General features: G+C 39.6%; 1 protein-coding gene across 10 annotated transcripts in view; it reads left to right on the plus strand.

The window, feature by feature from the left end:
• Tusc3 (tumor suppressor candidate 3) overlaps positions 1-27,428 on the plus strand; it is a 161,700-nt gene that overhangs the window by 23,916 nt on the left and 110,356 nt on the right. For 9 of the 10 annotated variants that reach the window (XM_017313024.2, XM_017313026.2, XM_017313027.2 and 6 more), the window contains exon 2: positions 17,249-17,418. In XM_017313024.2, the coding sequence (XP_017168513.1) occupies positions 17,249-17,418 (170 nt within the window). Of the gene's footprint in view, positions 1-16,861; positions 16,896-17,248; positions 17,419-27,428 lie in introns of those variants that run through there. The other variant, XM_017313029.1, reaches the window with a different exon arrangement.

A 27,428-nucleotide genomic window follows, 5' to 3' on the forward strand; every position in this document is an offset into this window, starting at 1 on the left:
TTCCCCATACCCTCCCCCCCACTCCCCTACCCACCCATTCCCACTTTTTGGCCCTGGCGTTCCCTTGTACTGGGGGCATATAAAGTTTGTGTGTCCAATGGGCCTCTCTTTCCAGTGATGGCTTACCAGGCCATCTTTTGATACATATGCAGCTAGAGTCAAGAGCTCCAGAGTACTGGTTAGTTCATAATGTTGAACATTTTTTAAAAGATGTATTTATTTTATGTATATGAAGACACCATTGCTCTCTTCAAACACGCCAGAAGAGGGCATCAGATCTCATTACAGATGGTTGTGAGCCACCATGTGGTTGCTGGGAATTGAACTCAAGACTTCTGGAAGAACAGTCAGTGCTCTTAACCTCTGAGTCATCTCTCCAGCCCCTCTAAAGAACATTTTGCTGCATTTCTTGGAAGGTAGCTTATGCTCACCACCATTCCACCAGTGTACTGTGTTCTGTAGTATGTCTTGCAAGGCAGGTCTGCTGGTAACCTATTTTCTCAATTTATATTTGTGGAGATAGTCTTTATTGACTTTCAGTGTTGAAGGATATCTTTGGCACAGAGTTCTAGTTTTTTTTCCCTTATAGTTGAAATATTTCAGTCTAGGTCTTGTATAGTTTCTGAAGTCAGATGTAAACTGTCCTGGCTGGTTTTGTGTGTCAATCTGACACAAGCTGGAGTAATCACAGAGAAAGGAGCCTCCTTTGAGGGAATGCCTCCATGAGATCCAGATGTAAGGCATTTTCTCAATTAGTGATCAAGGGTGGGAGGGCCCATTGTGGGTGGTGCCATCACTGGGCTGGTAGTCCTGGGTTCTATAAGAAAGCAGGCTGAGCAAGCCAGGGGAAGCAAACCAGTAAGTAACGTCCCTCCATGTCCTCTGCATCAGCTCCTGCTTCCTGATCTGCTTAAGTTCCAGTCCTGACTTCCTTTGGTGATGAACAGCAATGTGGAAGTGTAAGCTGAATAGACCATTTCCTTCCAACTTGCTTCTTGGTCATGATGTTTGTTCAGAAATAGAACCCTGACTAAGACATAAGCCTTACCTTTATTAATCTTTAGGTAATGCTCAATTTCTTCCTGTAGTGCTTTAGCTTTGATTTTTCTGTTCTTTTAGGTGGTGTGTGTGTGTGTGTGTGTGTGTGTGTGTGTGTGTGTGTGTGTGTGTACTTATTCTACTTGCTAGTTTTCTGAGCTTTTTGGAATCGTAAGCTTATGTTTGAAGTTTATTTGGAGACATTCCTGGCCATTATTGGTTCCCATGTTTCTTCTGCTTGATTTCCTTTCATGTTGTATCCCACTGTGATTCTGTTGATGTTTCATACCTGTCTCACAGCTCTTGGGTAGGTGCCCTAGTGCTTTCACTCTTTCTTGTTTGCTCCTCATTGTTTCAGGTTTCTATTTACACAGTGTCATGGTTGGAGTCCTTCCTCAGCCATGTCCAGTCTCTTCATAAGCTCATCAGCAGTCTACTCATACCCACCCCATGCCATCGCTGCTTCTCTCCTAAATAGACAGTGATCATCTCTGTTGTTTGCTTCTTATGGTTTCCATATCTTTGCCTCTGTATTTATCTTGCATGTTCTTTGCTTCTTTGAGGTGTTATCATCTTGATTATAGTTGTTGTAAATTCTTTAATTTAATCCCTGTTGCTTTTGCTTGTTTTGCTTATGCTTTTCTTTTTTGTTTTGTGCTTGATTTTTTTTTTTCATAGCCAAAAATTTATTAGGGTAAAGAAACTGCCAGTTAGGCACATAGGAAATACTGTTTAACTGATTACTTTTTCTTAATGGGTTATCCATTAAAATGAACAGGCTGTGATATGGGGAAGAGTACTAGATGAACATGAACATCTAAGGAGCAGAATAAGGGTAGATCTGGAATGTGAGGCAGCTATTCTGCTATTCAAGTGTGGAATTCATGAGCCACTCATGTCCTATGATCTGACTTTCTTTGTGTTTATTTTATTAGCACTGTTGGTCAAACTCTAAGGGATTTTTGTTCCCAGTTGTTTGCTTAAAATAAACTAGAAATGGCGAATCTGGTTACTCAATGCTGGCGATTATCTGAACTACTATGTGCAGCTAGAAGATAGAATAGTTTATGTTTGGTGGATCTATTAGGTAATACCCCTGTTCACTGACAGCAAGATAAACAATTAGAAGTGCAAATCTAAAATGCACTGTTGGCCTCAGAGTATCAGTTCAGTTTGTACATGCTGGGTGTATTTGTTTTCATGGGTAGCTAGCCTAAACTGGTTCCTTTATCTGGTGTTTGAATACACAGGGTTTGCACTCAGTTCTTATCACCTTGGCTGTCTTCTTTGTATTTGTTTTAGCATTGTGTAGTATTCTTGTTCCCTTTCCTTGTAAATGCTTTCTCCAAACTTGTCACCATTGTGCACTCTCTTAAGGCCCGGAACAGCTGACGTGCATAAAACTAGTGGTTTAAGTACTGTTTGCCTGAATTCCTGAGCCCACTGCACAACACCTTCATGGTGGTGCTTCCACCCAGTGGCAGAGTCTGGCAGCTCAGCAGATTACAGCAAAGCAGGACTCACTTGGATGTGTTTGCTGTTGAAAATTCAGAATTCATAGGTTACAGCTGATAAGGTAGAACCTGGATTAATTTCATAACGATAGAAGTTTAAGTTGGATAATTGGTATTTGGTTTTTTATTACTATTTATAAAATCAGTACTTTTGTAGCAGAAGGAGCAACACGTCCATATTGGATTCCAGCTAAGTCATAGATACCTTATAAGGGGAATAAAATGTATACCTTGGCATTTTGAAGACAATGATGATTTAATGTAGAGAATGTTACTGCTTTACAAGCGACTACCCATATGTCTAAATAGTGAAGGATTTGAGTACTTGAGGATGCTATTTTTTTTCTGAGTATTTAAGATGTTGTATGTTTCTGCTGTGTTTGTAGTAATGCTCGTCACTAGAGCAGTGGGTTATTGACATATATCTTTGCATGTCAGATATCCTGCATGTCAGTTATTTATATCAAAGTCCATAAAAGCAAAATTACAGTTATGAAGTAGCAATGGAATGAGTTTATGGTCGGTGGTCACCACAACATGAGGAATTGTGTTAAAGGGTTGCAGCATTGGGAAGGCTGAGAAGCACTGCTCTCGTGGGAATTTCAGCCAGAATGAGTGTCTCTTCATCAGCTGCAGCCCATGCTCACTGAAGCATTTGCTTATACTACATTTGTGGCTAGGCTAGACTTTTCTTCAGGTGATTGAATTGCTCTGTGCATTGAGCAGTCTTTTTCCCGTCTATGAGGCTACAGTGAGACAGCTCAGCAGGTGAATGCATGTGCTGCCAAGCCTGGCTACCTGGATTGAGTTTCTGAAATATATAAGGAGGGGCGATTCCACAGTTGGCTGTTCGCTGATCTCGCTTTTCCATATCTACCAAGAACACTTAGAGTCTTAGGAATAAAATGCTTTGAACTTGACATCATTTACTGGACCCTGAGGCTTGCTTTGTGTCAGTTTTTACAGATAATACTTTGTCTACGTAAACCACTGAGGCATCTATTCTTATGTTTCCTATGATCATTTTGTTTAATTGTAGTCTGCCCTTCTTGATTTTTTTTTTTTTTTTAGAATTAACTGCAATTCAGAACCAGTATTTAATTTTATGTCGTGGTTTATATCATATGGCATTGAATTACTATAAATTACTTTTATTCCTTGCTGTTCTCTCAGCTATTTATACCTTATGGATTTTACTACAATATACTTTTTTTCAGTACAACTTACATTAAATGAATTTTAATACACACAAAGTGAAAAAACATTCTAGGTTTTATTTTTGTATGACCCAAGTGGGCTGTGTCTTTCACATCTTTCATTGCACATCTACTTGTGAAATGTACTTCTGAATTTATTTAGGGGAGGATTTTCCCAGTGGTAGAAGGAAGCAAAGCAGCAATATTAGATAAAAAGTATGGAATTTTTAGGCGGACAGCATCTCAGGGCTCATCTTTGTGACTCTCATCAGTTAATCTTTATGAATGGAGTTGTAGTACTTATTCTGTTTCCGGGTTATTAGAAAGGCCCAGTTTTTATACATATATTGTGCTGTGTAGGTGCACACATGAATACTAAATGCACCAATAGATAAATGTATTGAGTAGAAGTTTATTAACCTATATTAGGTTTTAATATCACTCTGTAAATTATATTTGCTTTTTATAACGAAAGAAGGTAGGGCAGGGCTCAGTGAGACAGCTCAGCAGGTAAATGCATTCTGAAAATCTACAAGAAAGGACTAATTCCACAGTTTGGTTGTTCTCTGATCTCTGTAGTCCTGCTATGACATGCATGCCTATGCACATACAAAATAAACAAAATGAAATGAGACATGACTACAGAAGATGCTATGCTAACTTCTGGCCTCCATATACGTTGGCTTGTGCACCCCTACATACATGAACACACACACACACACACACACACACACACACACACACACACATCCCTTTAAAAAACTGACAAGAAAAAAAGTCTTTGACAAGGAAATCGTAAGTAAATTTGTTTCACGTCATAAGTAGACCTAATTAATAAATGGGTATGTAATGCTAATTGCTAATATGTTATCAGTTAACAATGAGACACCACACATTTCCAATAGAAATTTATCCAGTTAAACTATATATTCTGAATAGGCTGTGAATAGTATCAACAGAAGGGTTAATAAATATATATGATGATATGATTTCATTATACGTATGAAAATTATAATACATTTCTTTGAAAACATGAAGCTGTCTGACAGTGGGAGAGTGGACTGCTGTTTAGGACATTGTACGTTATTGATGAGAGTGCAGTTTTGTACACTGTTTTCCAGTCAGCCTCCTATTTTTTTTTTTTTTTAAACTAGCAGATTCAGCCTATTCTAGGTGAAGAACAGGAGCAAGCATGTATTCTAAGACTGCAGATTTTTCTCAATGTTATACTTTAAATGACAACTGTTTACCTAGCATTTATATAGTATGAAATATTAAAATAGTAGAAAGAATTTATTGAAAATACACTCAAATTATATAAATACTGTACCATTTTATATGGGGATCATGAGCATCCATCGGTTTCATCATCTGTGAAAGATCCGCAGATATTGAGGAAGTCCTTGCTAATTATCCTGGAAAGCCATTTGGCAAGATCTTGTAATTGGTTCTTAACTCTTAAAGAAGTTGTGAAAAGCATATGGATGATATGGGCCTGGGACCTTTGCATATTAATTTTCTATTTGCCTTTTGAGACCGGGTTTCTCTGTGTAGCCCTGGTTGTCCAGCAACTTGCTCAATAGACCAGGCTGGCCTCGAACTCAGAGATCCACTGCCTCTGCTTTCTACCACTATCCACCTTGCATACTAATTTTTAAATGCATAAAATGATAAGCGTATAGGAGATAAGCACATTGAAATGTATTTCTCAGAATAGAATGTGATTTTTATGCCGTTTTCTAGCAAGAATTAGTGCTGAGTATAAACAATACCTGAGCTCTCAGGAACAACAGGAACAGAATAGGAAACACCTATAGACACAGAGACTGCTGTTCATACTCCATTTTGTGCCCCTACTAAAATTGAGATGTCAAATATTAGAGTTTTGAAAGTGAAGGGAAACCCTTTAGTCCTTTCTTTCAAAGCTCACTACTCCTGAATTACATCCACGGTAACTGTAGACCAAGCTTAAGGGCCTTCCTAGTAGGTCTTACTTATAAGCAGCACTAATAATTGTAGCAATGTTTATTACAAGTATTCAGTTGTAGTGAAATAAACATAGCTTGCAAGTGTGGATTCAGGCAGTTATGTGCAAAAGAGCAAAAGAGCGTAGGAGTGTAGGAGTGGCATCAAGCCTGCAGGGCCTTGCTGGCTTTGTTCTGTAAGGGAGGAAATTAGTAGTTCTTGGCTTTCATCTATTCTTTCTTAGACATATATTACTGTCCCTTTTAAATCAACAGTTACTCTGTATGCTTGTTGTTTTTTGTTTGTTTGTTTGTTTGTTTGTTTGTTTTATGTCTTTCTATCCATACATGTTTGTGTGCATGTGTGTTAGAAGCTAGTTGACCTCAGGCATTCCTCCACTTTGTTTCCAAGACAAGATCTCTCTCACTGCGTTTGGGGCTTACAAATTCGGCTGGACTGGATGAGCTGCAATCTTTGATGGACTGTTTGGAAGGGTTAGGAGGTGTGTCCTTATTGGAAGACATGTACCTCCAGGGGTGGGCTTTTATATTTCAGGGCTTGGGTCTCCCTGCCTGTGGGTCAGGATGTAAACTTCTTAGCTACTTCTCCTGCACCATGCCTTCCTACGTGCAGCCACCCACCCCACCATGATGATAGTGGACTAACACTCTGAAACTATAAGCAAGCCCCCAATTAAATACTTTCTATAAAAAAAAATGGGAATGAGTGGGTAGGGAAGTGGGGGGGAGTATGGGGGACTTTTGGGATAGCGTTGGAAATGTAATTGAGGAAAATATGTAATAATAAAAAAAAGAATTGTCTTGGTTATGGTGTTCTTCACAGCAATAGAACACTAAGACACCCTCACCATCCCCATTCTGTTATTTGTAAAATGATAAGGTAGGATATCAACAACACTGACACTTACAAAGTAGAAATACACATATACCTTTATATTAGCTTTCTTTTTGCTGTGTTAAATAACTCACAGAGTGAACTTAGGGGAGGGGGAATTCATTTTGACCCATGCTTTAATGGCCGGTGCTTGTGTCTGGGAAGGTATGGTGACTGGCTCCATTCAGTGGCTTCAGCCTGAGAACATTTGCTTATATGCTTTGGAACAGAGAGCAAAGCACCCTGTAGGGTTTCCTACTTGAAGAGTCTAAGGTATAGACTTAATTCTTTCTCATGATAAACATATGGTATATGTACCATTATAAATGGCACAGACTTGGGTGTAGAATAATCTGCTGTGAATTGAAATAGGCACTATGAATTAATATTCATAGGGAGAAAGTAATTTTTACTATCTTTTTATAGTTAGTGTCATGCAGCCATTTTCTTAAGGGGCATAGCCCCAATACCACATATCACAGTGCATAATTTTACTGCTAGATTATATTTGCTATAATGATTGTTTTACTATCTTTAGGAATTATTAAAAACATCAAAGTGGATTATCTACCATTTTCAAACTAGTTATTAACAGTCTTAACACTTTATGAATTTAGCTTTTTTTTTTCATGTAGTTAGTCTAAGCTCTCAAAACATTGGAAAAGTCTGATATTTAACATAATAACTAGTTTTCTTAAGTTTCCAATATAAATATTCTCTTAGGTGCTTATCAATATTGTTGAAAGAGTTTTACACAATTTGATGTTCTTGTCATTTGTATTATAAATGTTTTCCATGCATTACTTTAACCTTGCTAACATCTTTATGAGATTTTGTGTGAATTTTGTACTTGAAAAAAGATGGAGAGAAATAGTTTGGATAAATTGCTTTATATTTAAGCTCAGTCATATTTTGAACTCATTAAATACTTTCTCCATTTAAGGTTAATATATAAATTATCTTTTTAAGATTTATTGCATGTGTGTGAGTGTTTTGTCTGTGTGTGTGTGTGTATGTGTGTGTGTGTACGCGCGTGCCACTTTCAAGTCTTGTGCCTAGAGGTTAGAGAGGACGTGGGGTCACCTAGAACTGGAGTTCTGGGTGACTATATCACAATCTGAGTGCTGGGAACCAAGCCTGGGTCGTGTGCAAGAGCAGTCAGTGCTCTTAACCTCCAAGTGTCTCTCCAGCCTCTCAATTCCTTTTGCTACAGGATGTGTTGTGTTGTATGTCACAGAGGTTCTTTGCTTCTTTTACTATGGCAGGTTCCACAGGTATAAAGAATATTTACCTGTTGGATTCCTTGTTGAAGTAGGGTGGAGAGTCGTGATCTTTATTCTCTCTTAAGAGACCAGGAGGGATTCAGGAGAACTTTAAGTCTATAGAATATGCTTTTAGAGACCATTTCTGTGTTGTCTCAGTTACCTAGCTTGTATGCATGTTATTAAACTGTGTTTGCATTTCTGTTGCTTGTCTAGCTATGTCTTACAGGCAGGCCCAAGAAAAACTGAATAATGGAGAAAATGATGTTTTCTCCTCTGCCAGACTGAGATCCGCAGATTACATAACAGCAGAGTAATTGTTCTTAGGGGAGCTCGCCGCTTCTGTATATTACCTCCTAACACATTTTCACCACAGTTTGTCATCTTTATCACCTCGCCCAAGCACCTTGTAAGGACAAGCACGGAACAAGTCGGTAGATTACCATCTCCATATTCAGCATTGCGCACGGCTCTCTCATGCATGGGGAGAGCCTTCCTGCTCCGTGAGAGCAAGCATTTTTATTCTTTTTTTTTTTTTAAAGATGTGTGTTACATTTTATAAAGTTACTCAATCAAGTGTGTAATTCAGTGATTTAGTAACTTTCAGGAGTGGTACATTCATCCTAGAAATAAGTTGTTATATTTCCTGTAAGAGACTCACCCACACTCATTGTTCACCCAATTCCTTTCTCCAGCCCCAGCCAATGGTTTCTTTGTTATTGTCTCTGTAGATAGTTTTCTGGACTCGTTTCCTGAGTGGAATCATACATATGTTCTCTGATATCTGCTTTCAGTCAGCAGTTTTGAGGAATTTTGCTGTTTTTTTTTTTCCAGCAGTATTCTATTATATGGATATGCTAGACTTTGATTATTCATTAAGCAATTTGTATATATTTGTTTTTTGACACGTAAGCACACAAATCATGCTCTTACAAATTTATAAATTGCTTTGGAAGTCATAATAATTTGAAGAAATATTCTTCTTCTGTATTGATGATCTGTGATACCTAACAGCTCATACGTGAAACCAGTCCTTTGTGTTAGAACTAATATTGAGTTTATTTTCCATTGTGTTAAAGTGATAGATATACCTGGTCATTTTTACCTTTTCTGAAATTTCCTCTTAAACATTCCCATCTCCAAAACAATATTTTCGGGGTGGGGTAAGAAATGTTGTACTGATTTTGTTTCTTAATTTACTTCTTTTTATTCATTTTACATTTTGATTATAGCCCCGTTCTTCCTCTATTCTCTGTCCTGCTCATACAAATACCTCCCTCCATTGCCCCTCCCTTGGGATGCCTCCCCACCATTGGACATGACTAGACAGATCCTATCCCACGGAGGCCCAAACAGGCAGTCCAGGTAAGGGGAAGTGGATCCAATGGCAAGGAAGACAGACTCAGACAGTCCCCACTCCACTTGCTAGGGGCCCTACATGAAGAACAAGCTGTGCATTTGCTACAAATTATAGAGGGTCTAGATCCAGCACTTGCATGATCCCTGGTTTGTGACTGAGGCTCTTTGAGTTCCATTGTTCCCAGATTAGTTGACTGTGGATCTTTTGTGGTATCATTGACCTCTCAAACTTCCTCACTTGTATCCCCCACTGTTCCACAATATTCCCCAGGCTCCACCGCATGATTGACTGTTGGTCTCTGTAGCTGCTTGACGAAGCCTCACTTGAGACAGTTATGCTAGGTTCCTGTCCGCAGGCATTGCAGAGTGTCATTAATAGTGTCAGGGGTTGCCTCTCTCCCATTGGGTAGGGCTCAAGTTGGGGCAGACAATAGTTGGCTCTTTTGTCCGTTCATGCTCCATTGGTATCCCCTGCACATCTTGTATGCAAGACAAAATTCTGACCTACATATAGTATGCATGTTGTCAATTGATAAATAATTTTTAAACCATGTCTTAAAGTAATTATAGTGATCCTTTTTTAAAATTTACTTTTTTGCACTCTGTATTTATCCCCACCCCACCCCTCATCCACGATCCAACTGTTCCACATCCCATACCTCCTCCCCACCCACTCGGTCTCCACATGGATGCCTCCCCCCCACCTGTCCTCTAAACTCCCTGGGACCTCCAGTCTCTTGAGGGTTAGGTGCATCTTCTCTGAATGAACACAGACCCGGAAGTCCTCTACTGTATGTGTGTTAGGGTCCTCATATCAGCTGGTGTATGCTGTCTGTTTGGTGGTTCAGTGTTGAGAGATCTTGGGGGTCTAGATTCATTGAGACTGCTGGTCTTCCTATAGGATTACCCTTCACAGCTTCTTTCAGCCTTTCCTAATATAACAACAGGGGACAGCTGCTTCTGTCCATTGTTTGGGTGCAAATATCTGCATCTGACTCTTTCAGTTGCTTGTTGGGTCTTCCTGAGTGTGGCCATGCTAGGTCCCTTTTTGTGAGCGCTCCATAGCCTCAGTAATAGTGTCAGGTTGTGAGACCTCCCCTTGAGCTGGATCCCACTTTGGGCCTGTCGCTGGACCTTCTTTTCCTCAGGCTCCTCTCCATTTCTATCCCTGTAATTCTTTCAGACAGAAACAATTATGGGTCAGAGTTGTGACTGTGGGATGGCCCCCCTCTCCCTCACTTGATGCCTTGTCTTCCTACTGGAGGTGGGCTCTACAAGTTCTCTCTCCCTACTGTAGGGCATTTCATCTAAGGTCCATCCCTTTGAGTCCTGAGAGTCTCTTACCTCCCAGGTCTCTGGTGCATTCTGGAGGGTGCCCCCAAACTCCTATCTTCCAAGGTAAGAGACCATCTTACTATAACAAGTTTACTTTTACTTAAAGATTCCCCATTTTAAACTTCACTTGATACATGCAACACAAATATCCATATTCAAGAAAAGCCAAGTAGTACATTTATCTGCTTCTTGATCTGTTATAAGGAATGAAGTATCTGTCTCTGTAGAGTATGACAATTGGGTGGTACCCAAAGTGCTGGAAAAAGGGCTAGTCTTGGCTCCTCTCTTGAGGTATTCAAATTAGTTAGAAAGCTTTTACTTATTTCTGTTGGCTTTTAGTTTCTTATTATTGAGACAGATAATGGTGCACATTAAAAACAAGTTACAATTTCTGTTGCCCATGTAGTAAGTTGTCATTGACACTTGGTAATGACAATCTCACACATTTATGTTAATAAGGTAAGATGCATTTTAACTTGGTTTGGGTAGTAGTGCATGCTTTGTATTGTTCCCTTGGGCTTTCCTAGTAGATATCAAATACATGAGTCAGATATGGTAAGCCACAGGTGCCCTGGAATAAGTTACTGTTGACTTTAAGAGAAGGTGAAGATGCTTGAGACAAGACCTTAGAAAGTGACTACTTTGCTCTCGGTGGAAGGTAGAGCAAAGTCATTATCTTACTGAAATATAGTAGTTCATTCAGATATGGATACTGCGAATAGAGGAAAAGAGTAGAGGTCTTGTCCTTTCTGTGGTGTCTAAATATTCTGCTTTATAAATTTATAGTTAGTGATAGGTACACACACCGGTGGATAAGCACACACACTTATATTTAGTCCGGGACGTTTGTTTAGGACATGCTGTTGTAATTTAAAGACTGTAGGCACGTAGAAAGGACACTGGCATGACTTACACCTCAGAGATGCTTTATTAGTGGAGTTACAGCTTTACAGCCTGAAGTGGGAAGAAAAGAGACTTCAGTTCCTGAGGATAGGAGAGTTGTAGCGTTGGGTCTTAGTGCATTAGGGGACTGAAGTGAGAGACTTGGTTTTCAAAGTAGAGTTTCAGTAAAACATGCGCAACATCATGGGGGTGTCAGACAACAGACCCTAAGATGCAAAGCATAAAGGGAGTTCTCACTCTCACATATTTTCAGGGAGTGAGGGTTAAGTTCATCACCAGTTGGTCTAGGCTTTGTGTTAGGAGTCATGGTAAGAATGCATTAGGTGAAACAGCAAGGTTTTCTTTGTATGGAAATTAGGGGGAGTTGAGCTTGTCAGCATTTGCAAGCAGTAGAGAGACCTCAGCTCTGAGAGCCATAATGCCACAGCATGTTTTACTTACCAATCTGGAGCACAGTGATTGTCAGTATAGGGTGTTCAATGATCTCTCAGAATCTACCCATCAGCCTTCCAACACTGGTCTTAGGATGTGCAGTGCATCCTTCCTTATACTTTATGTGCTTGATGCGGCTCTGAACCCTGAGCCTCATGTTTGCATGGCTAGCACAGTTGTAGCTGAGCCACCTCCCAGCTGCTCCTTAACTTGTTAGTTATCCATACTAACTGTGGCACTGAAAATTAGATTCAACCTAGGTATCCGTTAACAAATGGATGGGTCACACACACACACACACACACACACACACACACACACACACACACACACACACACACACAGGGTTGGGATACAAAACACATCAAAAACAAACACAGGCAATGGAGTTTTATTCAGATACTAAGCACAAAATTATATTATTTGTGGGAAAATGTAACTGGGAATTATTGCATTAGTCAGAATTATACAGACTCACAAAAGTAAAGTAAATCTCACCTTCTTTACTTACCTCTGTGTGCGCGTTTATAAAACCTGAAAATAGAAGGGGGCTATTTGGAATAGGAAGTAGACTGTCCAGAGCTAGGGCAGGAGATGGCATACCAGACTGGCTGTGATCAGAGTACATGATAGATTTGAACACAGTATCACTTGAAAGCCATCACTTTGTATTTTAAAAATATGCAAATGCAAATTTATAAATTATATTTGCGATTAGATCAAAGAATTAAGGATATGATCTAATTAATAAGCGAGAGAACATAATTGTGAGAAATACTTTGCCCTAAAATACTAATGCAAATTAAAATAATGTGACATTTTTCACTATTTCAGAGGTGTACACATATGCACGTGTGTAAGAGAAAATGAGAATTGATACCACGATCTGGCCAGAGAGTAGTGAATCTCACATTGTAATACAGCAGTACATTGTAGAGGGCTTTGAGACAGTATTGTCATTGGAAACAGAAACATAAATAATTCATCTGCCAGGTGACACAGACTGATGAGTGTCTCTTTAAAAAATGCCGCATTTTGTAATGGCAAAACTATATACGATTGCAGTTCTACTTTTTTCAAGGCATAAATACACAAAAGTTGTCCTTCCTTCCTTCCTTCCTTCCTTCCTTCCTTCCTTCCTTCCTTCCTTCCTTCCTTCCTTCCTTCCCTCCTTCCCTCCTTCCCTCCTTCCCTCCTTCCCTCCTTCCCTCCTTCCCTCCTTCCCTCCTTCCCTCCTTCCCTCCTTCCCTCCTTCCCTCCTTCCCTCCCTCCCTCCCTCCCTCCCTCCCTCCCTCCCTCCCTCCTTTTTCTTTTTTCAGTGGTTAACATGACTTTTAGCCTAGCATTTGAACCATAGTGTTTCTCAACTTGTAGAATATAAATAATAAGAAACTTTGATTTGTACAGTTCTGAGGGCTTATCAGTATTTCATAGTGAGGAACTGTGTAAAGGCAAACCATTGAGAGGGATTTGGTTAAGTGATAAACTTTGACCATGCTAGGCAAGCACTATTGTGTTTTTTTTTTTTTTTGTCTTTTTAAAAGCAAATATGACTTCTTTAGTCTTTTTGTCCTTCATAGAAAGGATCCCCTCACTGAGGACCTTCTGTTGGTGCCTAGGCCAGTTAATGAGTGTGCTCTTCCATAGGGTAAATAGCTCTGGGCAAACCTAGATTCCATCTTGGTGGTCTTCAGCACAGCTTCCCGTGGAGTAGTTGTTAAGATAGGGAAATATTTTTGCGTTAAGTATTTGGTGGATCTTTCCTCTGAAGCTTTGAAACCTTAAAACAGTCTAAAAACTAGCTAGTGATGCCAGGGATGTTTTAAGATAAATAAGGAAGCTAAATACAGAGTTGTCTTGGAACCCAAATTGGAGAGTGGGAGGGTCAGCTACCCACCCATTCCATTCAGAGGGTAGTTATAGTCTACATTCCCCTTTAAACACAAGTATCAGAAGTAGAATTAAATGTCTAAATGGTACGTAAACAACCTGTGTGTCGTGTTGGATGTTCAGCAGTTTGGATCATGCCTGTAAGTTGCCTGTTTTAAAGAGAAAGCTGCTCGGTATTATGTGCAGGCATGTCTCCATGGAGCACTCGTGTTTCATGTTTCTACATATCTCAGTACAAGCGCCAACAGGCTTCGTATTGTGCTGTCTGTTCAAGGACATTGCTATATAAAATGCTCTGAAGATTGGGATAGCATCTCCCTCCTGGCCAGAGGGCAGATTTACTTCTTGTCCATAAAAGCAGAAACATTTTTTTTCTCTCCAGGGTAACGGATGGGAAGGTTCACTAGCAGTTCCTTTAAAAGATTGGTGTTTCCACAGCAGAGAAGCTGGCTCAGACAGTAAAGCTGTTGCTGCAGTATAAGGATTTGAGTCTCACTCTCAAGCACCTGGTGACATCTGTATTCCAGTGTGGTGGCTGGGAAATGGTAGTCTCGGAAGTTCCTGCCAGCGTAGCTGAATTGAGAGACCCCCAACTAAAAAAATCAGAGTGCAACATCCATCTTTAGTCTCCACATACCCCCCAAGCACACACATTCACAACCATGACTGTACATATAGATATGAACATGTATATGTGCCACATACACAAACACACATGTAAAATCAAAGACTGCCGTTTCTTAGGGTTGGATTCTTGAGCTGTCTTATGACCCAGTCACTGCTTACATGGCATCCACTGTCACATGAACCCACTTGGAGTCACTTGGCTCCTACTGGGTGCTAATGGCAGTGTGAAGTCCACCCTGAGGAATTCTCTGAGAATTCCTTCTAGTCTCTAGAATTAGGATAGTTTGTAGGTAGATTCAAACACTTAACTTGTATTTTAACAGTTTTAACCGATAGTGTATAATTGTGTGTTTAGCACACCCCCCCCCCATAATTTGAAGACATTCACAGTGTATATTTGTGTTTAATTAGAAGACTGTATGAAAGTATCCTAGGAACTCAGAATAGTAGCGGTTTCTCAGACCAGTTCCCTCTGCCATGTTCAGTGACACTCATCTGCTTGCTTTCTGGTTTGGAGATTCTGTTTTTGCTTAATGATTGTGATTCATAAATGTTTAAGATATTTTATATTTATAATGTATCTACTAGTTAAATTTCAAAAGCTTAAAAGACTCTTTAGGTAACATTGATCATTGAGCTTCAGTCTGAAGAGTTGGAACCTTTTATGTAAACCTTCCGAATCTCTCATCAGCTTTCTGTAAGGCGCACTAGCCCATTGAGCTGAGTGTGTGTTCCCATACTGCTTCTAGAAGGAAGTCTCAGAACTAGCCCTGTCTGTATGGGGCATGCTTATGGATTAGAACAGTCTTCCCAATGAATTTTTAGTTGTTTTTTCAATTTAATAAGATTATTAATTTCCTAATGGAAATGGACTCATTTTCAGTTAAATTTGTCTGCATATATGTGCGATTGTTTTCAAGGTAGTTAATTTCAGTTCTTGTCTTTTGTTATAGCAAAATTATCTCATTAAAAATTAATCTAACAGTGAACCTAATAGTTAGCTGTCATTCCTTCCCTTAGGTTAGCATGCCATTGTCTGCTGACCTGAGTGCTGTGCCTGCTCCTCAGCCAGTGCGCTTGTCCTTCTCCTGTTCCTTCCTTTGCTTTTTGATTCAGCTTTTCCCTTTGCTCTGGTAGGCACAGAATGCTTCACTCAGGGCTTTGTTTGTTTGCCTTTTTTCTTTAAAGCGAGATAAGATGCCTGTCTTCCCGCTTATGTACATATCCACCTCTCTGCAGTTCCTAGGGACCCACTCTGAGTGTTCTTGAGAGGGAAAGAAAGAGATTGTGTTTCTCCCCAAGTCCTTTAGAGAGCTGGCTTAGATACAATTCCAGCCTGTCTCTTACCACTGATACCTGTAGCTTGCGAGAGCAAGGGCAGTCTTTTTCCTCCCCAATGGAGGATTTCCTTTCAAGCTTTTTCAGGTGCAGTCTGAGGACAAGGCCTCTGCCTGGAAGCTCGGTGCCCTCTCTTCCCCATGCCCTCTCTTCCCCATGCCCTCTCTTCCCCATGCCCTCTCTTCCCCATGCCCTCTCTTCCCCATGCCCTCTCTTCCCCATGCCCTCTCTTCCCCATGCCCTCTCTTCGCCATGCCCTCTCTTCCCCATGCCCTCTCTTCCCCATGCCCTCTCTTCCCCATGCCCTCTCTTCCCCATGCCCTCTCTTCCCCATGCCCTCTCTTCCCCATGCCCTCTCTTCCCCATGCCCTCTCTTCCCCATGCCCTCTCTTCCCCATGCCCTCTCTTCCCCATGCCCTCTCTTCCCCATGCCCTCTGGACCAGAATACCAGGGGAACTCTTGCCTCGTGTGTGTGCATTATCATTCAATCTCTGCCTGGCCCACATTCACCACTTCCCTTACTTCTGTCACCGCAGACTCATTTCTCTTGGTTTTGACCTTTATAAATAAAATTACACAACACTCTTTTTATGCAGTTTTGTACTTGAAAGATTTCTCTTCCGTTGCATGTTAAATGCTAAAAGGGAAATATTCTGACAGAGAGCCTCCTACTCCACAGCCTTCTCTCTCTCTCTCTCTCTTTCTCTCTCTCTCTCTCTCTCTCTCTCTCTCTCTCTTTCTCTCTCTCTCTCTCTCTCTCTCTCTCTCTTTCTCTCTCTCTCTCTCTCTCTTTCTCTCTCTCTCTCTCTCTCTCTGTGTGTGTGTGTGTGTGTGTGTGTGTGTGTGTATAAGATAATCATCTTGGGTAGAGCTGCTGCCTTGATCTTACTGGCTTGTCCTTTCCTTGACCTTTGAGTAGCACAAGAAGTTTCCTTAAGTCTGTTTTCTCTGTACCATGGCGCTGTGTGTTGCTGGCTCCTTCAGGAGCCACCACATGAGACCTGCAGGGCACTTGCTGCTGGGCCACTCCTTAGTGTGTAGCCAGCCTGTCTGCCTTGTACTTGTTAGAAGCTTCTGGAGTTGGCTGGCTTTTTAAAATAGAATGAACAGAATTTTTAGCTGTATTTAGAGTAAATATTGGGTAAATGTATTCTTTTTTTTTTTCACTAAGAGCTGAAATTTGAGTTTCTATAATACCTTTTTATAGTCCTTAATGTCATTTGCAAAAACGAAATATTTTGTGCAAGTAAGGTCAATGAGGAATTAATATATTTACTGAAATAAAGACCATTAACAAAGATTAATTTAGATTAAGAATAGAACCTTCATGTAATTCTATTTATATGAAATCTAATCGGAAAAGTTTTAGCTTCTCATGAATTATTTATGAAGCACAACAAATATAGACTTATTAAGCAAAGAGAAAAGAATGGGATGGGAGTGAATCCAAGGGAGGAACACCCTGTAACTTTTAAATATCCTGTTTAATTACAGAACCTTTTGGCTGAAAAAGTGGAGCAGCTGATGGAATGGAGTTCCAGGCGCTCGATCTTCAGAATGAACGGCGACAAGTTCCGGAAGTTTGTAAAAGCCCCACCTCGGAACTACTCCATGATCGTCATGTTCACTGCTCTGCAGCCTCAGCGGCAGTGTTCTGTGTGCAGGTAAGCTGTAGACAGGAAACCTTGAGAAAAGCAGCAGCCTACTTAGACTTAGAGCGAGATAGAAATGTATAAGAAAATTCAGCAAGCTTTAGTGTAAGAATTGAAAGATAGGCTGTCAATCGGATTGTTGACCAGTGTCACAAGTATTTTTTAAAACTGACTTCTCATCATTATGTGTAACTTTTTATCTTAATAGATCAGGAGGCAATAGCTGTGGTCTATGAAGTAGTTCTCTCCTGTACTGTGTTTCAAATATTTTATAAAGGGAGCTTCTTGGTTTTCTAGGGAAGTCCACTTATTTTTTGGTGCTTCTTCAAAACTTTTAACTACATGACAGAGGCAAACAATTAGAAAGGAATTCAGTGATTGTCTGGGTGGAACTTTTAGCAAGAGCAAATAGAGTCATGTGCAGTGATCAGTACTGAGATACTGGTAGAGCCCCTGCTAGGACTTGTAAGAAGTAATACAGAGAGTCTCTTACTTGGTATCTCTGTGGCAGAACATCTGAGAACAAGCAACAGAAAGCAGGGAAAGAGTCATTTGGAGTCAGGCTTTCAGAGATTATAGTTTATTTTCAATTGGCTCTGTGTTTTGGGGCCTGTAGTGATAGAAGGAAGGCAATCCAAAGCAAATCAAGGATCCACAGCTTAGTAGAGAAACCGCTTCCTAGGTGCCCATTCGGCTCTGGATTTATCAGGGGATGGAATCACTCATGTGCATGTGTGTATGTGTGTGTGTTTGTGTACATGTGTACACACACATGTGAAGTTATGTGCATTTATGATCCAGTAACTTCTCAATAGTGCCAGCAGCTGCTGTCAACACAGGAATCCAGGGGACACATATTCAAACCATAGTTTCCTGTATATGACTTCTCCAGCACCTTCTAGAAGTCATACCTTGTAAAACTACAATACCGCATTGTAAACAAATAGTTGGCATTGATCAGTCAAGATACAGAGGGGATAAATCACCATTTTTTTTTCAGCCTTATCTACTCCATATTGCATCCTGTGCCTTGAATTTGGCAGCTAGCTAATTGATTTCCCATTTGTATAATTTTGTTATTTCAAAATGTTATGTAAATTTAATCATTGTAGAACCTTTTGGAATTGCCCTTCTTTTTGAGTTAGCATAATTCCTTCAAACGCCATCCAAGTTGTTGCATTTATCAACAGCTTGTTCTTTTTATTACTGAGTAATGATTTCATAGTGCAGATGTTCTGTGGTTTGTTTATCAGTGAGTCTGTGCTAGGCCACGGGCCACTGTTTTGTAAAATGACCTGTAGGTCTGTGTTAGGTGCATGGAAATTTCTTTGAAACAAATGAATTTCAGACGGGAATTGATCCCCCATACCAAGTTTTTATATGTATATATTAAAAAAAACAAAGTCTGATTTAATCCTAAGCCCAAAGCATTTCCTATCACAAGCATTGTTGATTCAGCATATTTAGCTTGTTCAAATAAAACAACTGAACATTTTCATAATAGCTAGTGATGATTAGTGCCATTTTAATCTTGAACATCTTATATTTTTTTTGTCATCTTGATACCTTCAATGAAATAGTCCATATCTCTTCTATAGATAATTGACTGTTTCCTCTGAGCTATATACCATCATTTTATGTGTGTGTTGCATATGTATGTAGCTCACTGCGTGTGTATGTAGCTCACTGCGTATGTATGTAGTTAAGGCTAATCTGAGACTAGCTGTGTGGCCTTGGCTGGTCTTAAATTTGTAATCTACAGTGTCAAGATTGCAGGTGTGTGTCTCCATGCCTTATTGTATATCTGTGCATTGTGAACTGAGCCTCACAGGTTGTTGGAGACACTCTGAGATGCCACCCTTTCATCAGTGACTTCCTTTTTCCCCACTTGAATTTTTCTGGTTCTTTCTCTTTTCAGTGTAATGTTGGATGATTTCTGCACTGCTATTTTAATATTTTATAATTCTGGATAGTCTTTACAAAGTTCCTAGTACCTTTTCAAAAATCTGTGCTCTCCATTTTGAGACATTGCTGCCTTTTGCTTCTGTTTGAGGAAGATGAAGTTTCTGGTGTCAGTGAATCCTGGTTACACCGTGGTTGCCTGCAGAGAGGCTGGGCACTGAGCTTCCAGGTTCCTTTGAGTCCTCCACAAGTCATCCTGTTCTTCCTTCACAGTCAGTTTACTCTCAGTTTTCAGAATTCAATTTTCACCTCCCTCCTGGTTACCGTCAAAGACCTTGGCCAATATAGTGGTTAATTATGAGTATTCAGTACAATTCTCAGCTCCCTTAAGTGTTAGCTCCAAACTTCCTTTGCTGAATCACAGAGTAGAGAATATTCTCATAATTGCTCAGATGTGTTCTTGCACACATCTGCTCATCTCCAGGACTGACTCTTCTAGGAACAAAGCAGCTCCTTTTAAAGGTGTTATTCGGGATCAGTAGATTTTTAAAAAATCAAGTTAAGAAAAGTAAAAACTTTCATTTTTGAATCAAGCAAAGTTTACATATAAATATAATCATGATGACATGTTAGAGATTAATATAGTATTATTGTACTTCAACTGAAACATAGTAAATTACAAATATATTTTGACAAGTTATCAACTGGCTATATGTCTATGTGTATGTACACCTAAGTGTGTACAAACATTTATGTGTTTATGTGCATACATGTACACACTTCTGCTTCTTTCTTCTGAAAGGTATATCTGATAAAATCTATTTTATGGATGACATTAAAACTGAGAGATTAGTTAATCTGTGACATCATGGAGCCAGGGTGAGGATCTGTGACTGGAGAGATCTTAGAGTGTAAAGCATTCCTTAGGTGCATGCGTTTGTCCTTGTCCTGTGTCTTGCTTTTGTGTATCTAACTAAGATGCATCAGCCAGCACTTCCTACCCTGATGGTCTTGGAAGCGTTGTCTTAAGGCAGCAGCTCTGAAGGTCCAGTGTTTAGTGTTCTAAGCCAAAGCCATGTGGGGCAGAACTCACTGGATTTCTTTGACTCTAGTGAAGTCACTTGTAGGATTAGGTTCTCAATTAGCAGATAAGATGAAGACTGTGTGTGAATTACATTTTGTTTGCATGTTGCTTAAGCCCATCATAACTGGTTTGGAGACTTCAGTCCCTGAACTCTAGCTCTGAACTTTCACTCATTTGCTCACGTCCTTGAACAAGGCATTTCACTTTGTCACAGACTAGAAAGTCCCCTTGGGTTCACCTTTTCTCTGTCTCCTGGTTTAGTTGATACACGAGAAATATTTTAGACGTTAGGGAAAATATTAACTAATTTCAAAGTAGAAACAATGCTACAGTTACTACTTAAGCAATTTATGTTGAAGGCATCCAGTATAAATCGGTCTGTTGGTGGTCTGAGTTTCTTTGTCAGGTTGTCTATTCCCAGGTCTTTATTGTTTGTCATGACTATTATTACTGATAGATGTGATATTGCAGCATATTCCTGATCTCTTTTCTGTTTTCTGAATTCTGATCTCTACCCCAACTGTAATTTCAAACACACAGGAAATTGGGACAGTATAATATTTGACCTCAGTGTTACTCATTACAAAGGTTTTACAAAATCTTTACAAAAGATTTTGCAGTTTACCACCTTTGATTTTGTTCTCTTTCAACTAAAGGTGGAAGAGCCTCAGTGAGACGGCAGCAGAGGATGACCACTGGAGTGGTCGGTCAGTGCCCCGCCGCCAGGACTAAACTCAGGAGAGGGCTCGCTTTTTCTTTTCCCCACTTGTTTTATTCTTATAGCAACACATCTTCTACTTAGAAAAAAAACATGGGAAAAATCAACAATTTTGCCACATAAAAGGACCACTGTTGACATTTTATTTCAATTCCAGTTCCATTCATTTATCTGTTCAGAAATGTACTGTTTTCTTAATTACTTTTATTTTTTTCACAGTCTAGTCATTGCCCCCCCTCCTGGTCTGCCCTCCCACAGTTCTTCATCCAATTTCTACCCCCCACCCCATTCCCTGTACTCCCCTGTCTTAAGAGGATTGTGCCCCACCCCCACCCCCTCCAGTCTTCCACACTCCCTTGGGCCTGCCTCAAAGTCTTTCAAGGGTTAGGCATGACTTCTTTCACTAAAGCCAGACCAGGTAGTCCTCTTTATATATGTGTTGTAGTCTTGTACCAGCTAGTGTATGCTACCTGGTTGATGGGTCAGGGTCTGAGTGATCTCAGGGCCCTGGGATAGTTGAGACTAATATTCATTCTATGGGGTCACCCTCTTCAGCTTCTTCTGGCCTCTCCCTAATTCAACCACAGGGGTCCCCGACTTAAGACCAATGATTGGACTCACTCAGCTGCTTGTTTGACATCTTGGAGAGCAGCCATGCTAGGCTCTTGACTGTAAGCACATCAGAGCATCAGTAATAGTGTTAGGCCTTGGAGCCTCCTCTTGAAATGGATCCCAAGTTGAATCTGGGTGGGAGAGGGGATGGGAAAGGGAAAAGGAGAACATGATCAAGTATGGGGGCGGGGGGTGGAATAGGAGAAGCCTGAGGGCCAGCAGAATGAATGGAAATATCCAACCTCAGAGTGTGGGGGGTGGGATGGGAGGTGGGGGCACCCTCTAGACAGTATCAGAGACCAGGGAGGTGAGAGACTCTCAAGGCTCAAAGGGAGGGACCTTAGATGAAATGTCCAACAGTGGGGAGAGAGAACTTGTAGAGTCTAATAACTCAAGTAGAAAGGCAGCGTATCATGTGGAGGGATGGGGTTGCCATCCCACAGTCGAAAACTCTGACCCAGAATTGTTCCTGTCCAAAAGAACTGCAGGGACAAAAATGGAGAAGAGCCTGAGGGAAAGGCAGTCCAGTGTCAGGGCCAACTTGGAAGAAGGCTTTAAGATGAAGCCACGCATATGCAGTCTGAGCCCCTTTATAGTGCCTTTTGACCCAGTCAGTGTTAATCTGTTTATTTGATTGTTATACCTGTTACTTTCTTCTACTTTGTCATCCTCACATGTTAAGTTAAATGGTTTTTTTTTTGTTTTAAAGACATGACATTTAAACAACAACAACAAAAAAAGGGAGAATCCAAGATCTTGTTGCATATAATTTCCCATGAGTTATTTTCTTGTAATTAGATTATTATTATTATTTAGTATAGGAGTGACATAAAGGCCATTCATGTATTCTCATGTCATATTGAGAGGTGTGATGGTAGGTTGTTGAGACTCCAGTGTTGAGATTGAATATAGGTGATGCTCTTCCAATCTGTCCAGTAATTTTTCTTTTTCTCCATTGCAACCCATATCTGGGAGAGGTAACTGGATTTGGAGGGAAGATATTTCACTATTGTCTTTTGTTTATTGTTGTAAACTTTCACCTATCTCATATCCTTTTGAGTTTTATTCCATTAATTTCAACACTGATCTTTAATATTTCTTTCTATTGCTTTTAGGTTTGACTAGTTTCTTTGACTACTATTGTATAAGGGCTTTTGCTGTATCCTACAGATTATAAATCATGTATTTCCATTGCTTCTATAAAAAATTTCCTTCTCATTGATTATGTAAGAATTCACTTAGTAATCAAACATATATGATTCAATTTCCAAGTTTCTATTGTTTTTGTAGTTTCTCTCACTGTTGATTTCTTATTATATTTTGTTACAACTTAATAAAAATAGGACATTAGTTCTTCATCTTTTTAATGTATATTAAGGCTTCATTTGTGATCTCAAATATGATTTATTTTAGAGACAGTTCCAGTTCTATGAATTTATGAAAATCATGTATTCTGTAGTGGATGGATGGAGTAGTCTGTATATGTCTCCCAAGTCATTTGCAGTATAGTTTAAGATTACAGTTTGATGACTTTTTTCCAGCTCAATGTGCTACCTTTTGATGACCATGAGGTGGTATCAAGACCACCTATTACTGTATTAGGTCCTATATGCTCAGTTATGTCCTGTAATGTTTGTTTTTTGCTGTTGGATATAGCAATGTTCAGTGCATATGCATTTCAGTTACCAGTATGTAGTTTCTTGTTTGTTTCTATTTGTTTGGTTTTTTTGCTAATTCTGGCTCTAAACATGGTCTCACATATCATATAGCTCTTGATTGCTCTTGGGTTCTATTTACTTAAATACTATTTACTATCTTGTCTTTATTTTCTATATGTGTTTGCTAGTGAGATATATTCTAGACAGGGGACAAAAAGAAAACATTGCATCTTGATTTTGAAACCCTTATGTCAATCCTTGAATTGGTCAGTTACTATCTTTTCAGTTCAAGGTTACAATGAAAGCTTTGAATTTATTCTTGTCATTTTTTTGATTTGTGATGTTTTATTTTTCTCATTTGCATATCTGTTGTTGCTGTGGGGTTTATTATTTCTTCTGTGTTCTTTATAGTATATGTCTTCTGTTTTTGAAGGCACTTTAGATGTAGTAGTCATGAATTCCTTATGCATGCTTTATAAGGACTTTGTTCCTGCCTTGATTTTAATGGATGTAGTAAGTAATATTGTTGCCCTCTACCCTCCAACTCTTGAAGTACTTTACTGGCCTTTAAAGTTTCTCCTGAGAAATCTCCTGTGTTATTCAGTGTGTTTGCTTTTGTAAGAGAGCTAGTGCTTTCTCCTTTCTCTGCATATTGTACAAAAGTAGGATACTTCTAGTGGTTCAGGCCCTTGTAGACTATAGAATGAGCACACCCGCCATGCTTATTCCTCGTATGTAGAAAGTGTATAGGAGCAACTATGCTGAAGCCCCTCATAAGTGCACGGTTTTCAGGCTTTTGGTTTTCTCTCTGTTTTTCCTGTGTGTTCAAGAATCCAGAATGGGTTTACAAGTGTCTGGCCATGCTTACATGCATCATAACTTTAGATATTTATTTTTAATTTTTACTTTTACCAGTATCAAAACACTACTAACTCTTTCAGTTAAATTTTTGCTGATGAGATGAGCTGCATGGTGGCTTTTAGGGGGGCTTGGGGTGTGGCCTATCAGTAGAGCATCTGCACACTGGACAGTGTATTCTCAGAGTGCTGTTCTATCCTGGGGTTGGGAGAAATGGGAGGCAGTAGAGTAACAGTGGCTGTGGTGATGGTGAGCACGGGAATGGTGGGCTGGAACTCAGGGCTTTGTGTACTTTTGTGCTTAGAAGAATTTTATTAAATGAATGAGGGAGTATATTGGTGACAAAGAAAATAAATTTCAATGTTGAAGACTTTCTCTAACCACTAGAGAAATAGACTAGAAGAGTGATATATGACTTCTTTTTGCTGCTTGTGAGGTTATAACTGAAGTGATTCTGTGATTTCTGTCAAAAGGAAAGTCCTAGCAGCTTCTGTTGAGCATTCAGAATAAAGCCTGAAGGGGCTACCGTTTTTTTTAACTTTTTCCAATTTTTAATTAGGTATTTTCTTCATTTACATTTCAAATGCTATCTCAAAAGTCCCTTGTACCCTCCCCCAGCCCTGCTCCCCTACCCACCCACTCCCACTTCTTGGTCCTGGTGTTCCAGGTTCTACATTTTTATCTCTAAAGCTATAGAGATTGATAGTAATACATCATACTTGAGTATGAGGTCTTTGACCTCTATGAGTTTAAGTCATATTAATTAGCACTTAGTAATATCCTGTTTTCTTGGCCTTACTATGTAAGTAAGTTAATGTTAATTTATAAGAATCTTGATTCCCTAGAGATTACTTCTATTGTCCAGTACTTTGTTGATAGATTGTTGTCTCTGTTGGAAACATACGGTGAAAATGTTGACTTACTCCTTTTATCTATTAGCATCATAGCAAAGGGAGACAGAACAGAAATTGCTTTCTTTAGATAAGAGCAGCTCACAGAGTTTGCTGTTTGGTTATGTCATAATCCATTCCATAAGTGCTAAGGACTGCTCACTGTTCCTAGGTTGTAAGAACAGGGTGGCTAATGCTGACTGTTTGAAGTCCTTCTGGGACTTGGGGATTTTCTTGTTTTGTTTGGTTTTGATTTGGAATAGTGGACTGTGAGTTTCACTGACCATCTCTCAGCAGTGAAGCTGTAATTATCTCACTCTTAGCGTTATCCTGGTGCTCTACAGTAAAGGAAGTCTTCTCACATTACAAGGGGTGTCCTAGGAAACGGACATTTGCTCATTTCAGACTTTGCTTCAGGCACCCCTTTCTTCTCTGTCAGTTGTTTTCTGTATCACATTTGCTGAAATGAATAAACAAATACATTTTCCCCTTAGCTAAGGCTGTATCGTGGATTCGTGAAACCATTTAGCAAATTATGTATAGCTGTTTTGGTGACTCCCAGTGCAGAAACTTTTAGTAATTATGAACTGTTTATCAGTATTTTTTACAATAAGTTAAATTTTGGTTTCTTTTGGTTTTGCCTTTGTTGTTTGGTTGTTTTGTTTGATTTGAAACAGGATCTCACTGTATACTCAAGGAACCCTTTATGTGGACCAGGGTGACCTTGAACTCAAAGAAATTCGCCTGCTTCTTCTACCTGCCTCAGCGTAGACTCACAGATCTCTTCCTGCCTCTGCCTCCTTAGTTGAGTGTTGGGATTAACAGTGTGCACCACTATGCTGGCTTATATGTTTTAATAGTCACTGTAATTTTTATCTAAGGTTTCTTTTTCTTTTTTTTTTTTTTTGAGACGGGTTTTTCTGTGTAGCCCTGGCTGTCCTAAAACTCACTCTGGAGACCAGGCTGTCCTCGAACTCAGAGATCCTCCTGCCTCTGCCTCCCAATATAACAGTTTTATTTTCCTACCTAAGGATATTAAGTAGAAACAAGAGAATAAAATTGTATTTATAAACTTTGTAGTGTTTACTGTGGGGTTTGGTATTAACTGTGGTAGTTCAAAATTCATTTCCTGAGATGATAATTTGTCTTTTAACCAGTATTTATGGTTACTGATAGTTGGGATGTCAAGTTTTTAGCCGGATATTGGAACGAACCATGATCAGACACATCTGACTATAGTTTTTCATCTCAGAACAGACTTGAAATTCTGCAGACTTGATAGGTACACTTTTTTTTTTTAACTGTTATTTACCTACTCTTAAGTATCATGGAGGAAAGCAGAGAAATTGATGAGAAGACCTGTCTCATTATTATTTATTATTATTTTATCCTAATTATTAATTTAAGTAACCAGAAACCATATATTGGGAAGGGGGATTGAGGAGTTACTAAGATTCATAGAATGTCTGGAAATTAATATGCCATGCTTATATGCTCTTGTGTATTGGATTGGTTATTTGATATGTTTCTAGTGTGTCTTGTGTAATGTGTGTTCTCCAGGTATAGAAAGTTTAGGAGATGGACAAAAGAACACATTTAGATACCCCTGCACTCATAAAGTCAACTTACGGAGGGGAACTGAAGACCTTGGGATACAGTGCAGAGAGCGAGAAGAGAAGGAACTGCCAAAGAAACGTGAAACATGAGTTTTAAAGCTAGTTGTTGGCAGACCGAGCTTTATAGAGCCCTTTGTCACGTACCTAGGCATGTGATGTGCCTCATCATTCTTTCACCTCTTAGCAACCCTTGGGGAAGTGAGTACTCATTGTCATGCAGTGTGTGTGTGTGTGTGTGTGTGTGTGTGTGTGTGTGTGTGTGTGTGTGTGTGTGTGTGTGTAAAACATTTTATCAAGGTTTGTACATCATGAGCTTTAAAGCTTATACTCAAGACCAGATCGTGAGATCAAATGCTGCCTGCAGGGTGTGGCTGTTCTCCCAGCGCCTGGTAGGTGTTAGTGTTTCAGTTTAGTGCTCACTTATGGGAAGTTATACTTCTGTACACTGTCTTCGTTTGGAACATAGAGTACATTATTTGACCTCTGAGGCTACAATCCACACTGGCTCATGTAAATAGCCTCTCTTTTCCTAAGCACTCCTTCATGCTACTTTCTTGATACTTTTCAGAGTATAAATAATTGGAAAATTGGAAAAAAATACATACTACACACACACACACACACACACACACACACACACACATGCATTGCAAAACTGCTTATACAAAATATTTGACTGGCAAC

Source organism: Mus musculus, chromosome 8, assembly GCF_000001635.26.
Source record: "Mus musculus strain C57BL/6J chromosome 8, GRCm38.p6 C57BL/6J".
NCBI lineage: Eukaryota > Metazoa > Chordata > Mammalia > Rodentia > Muridae > Mus > Mus musculus.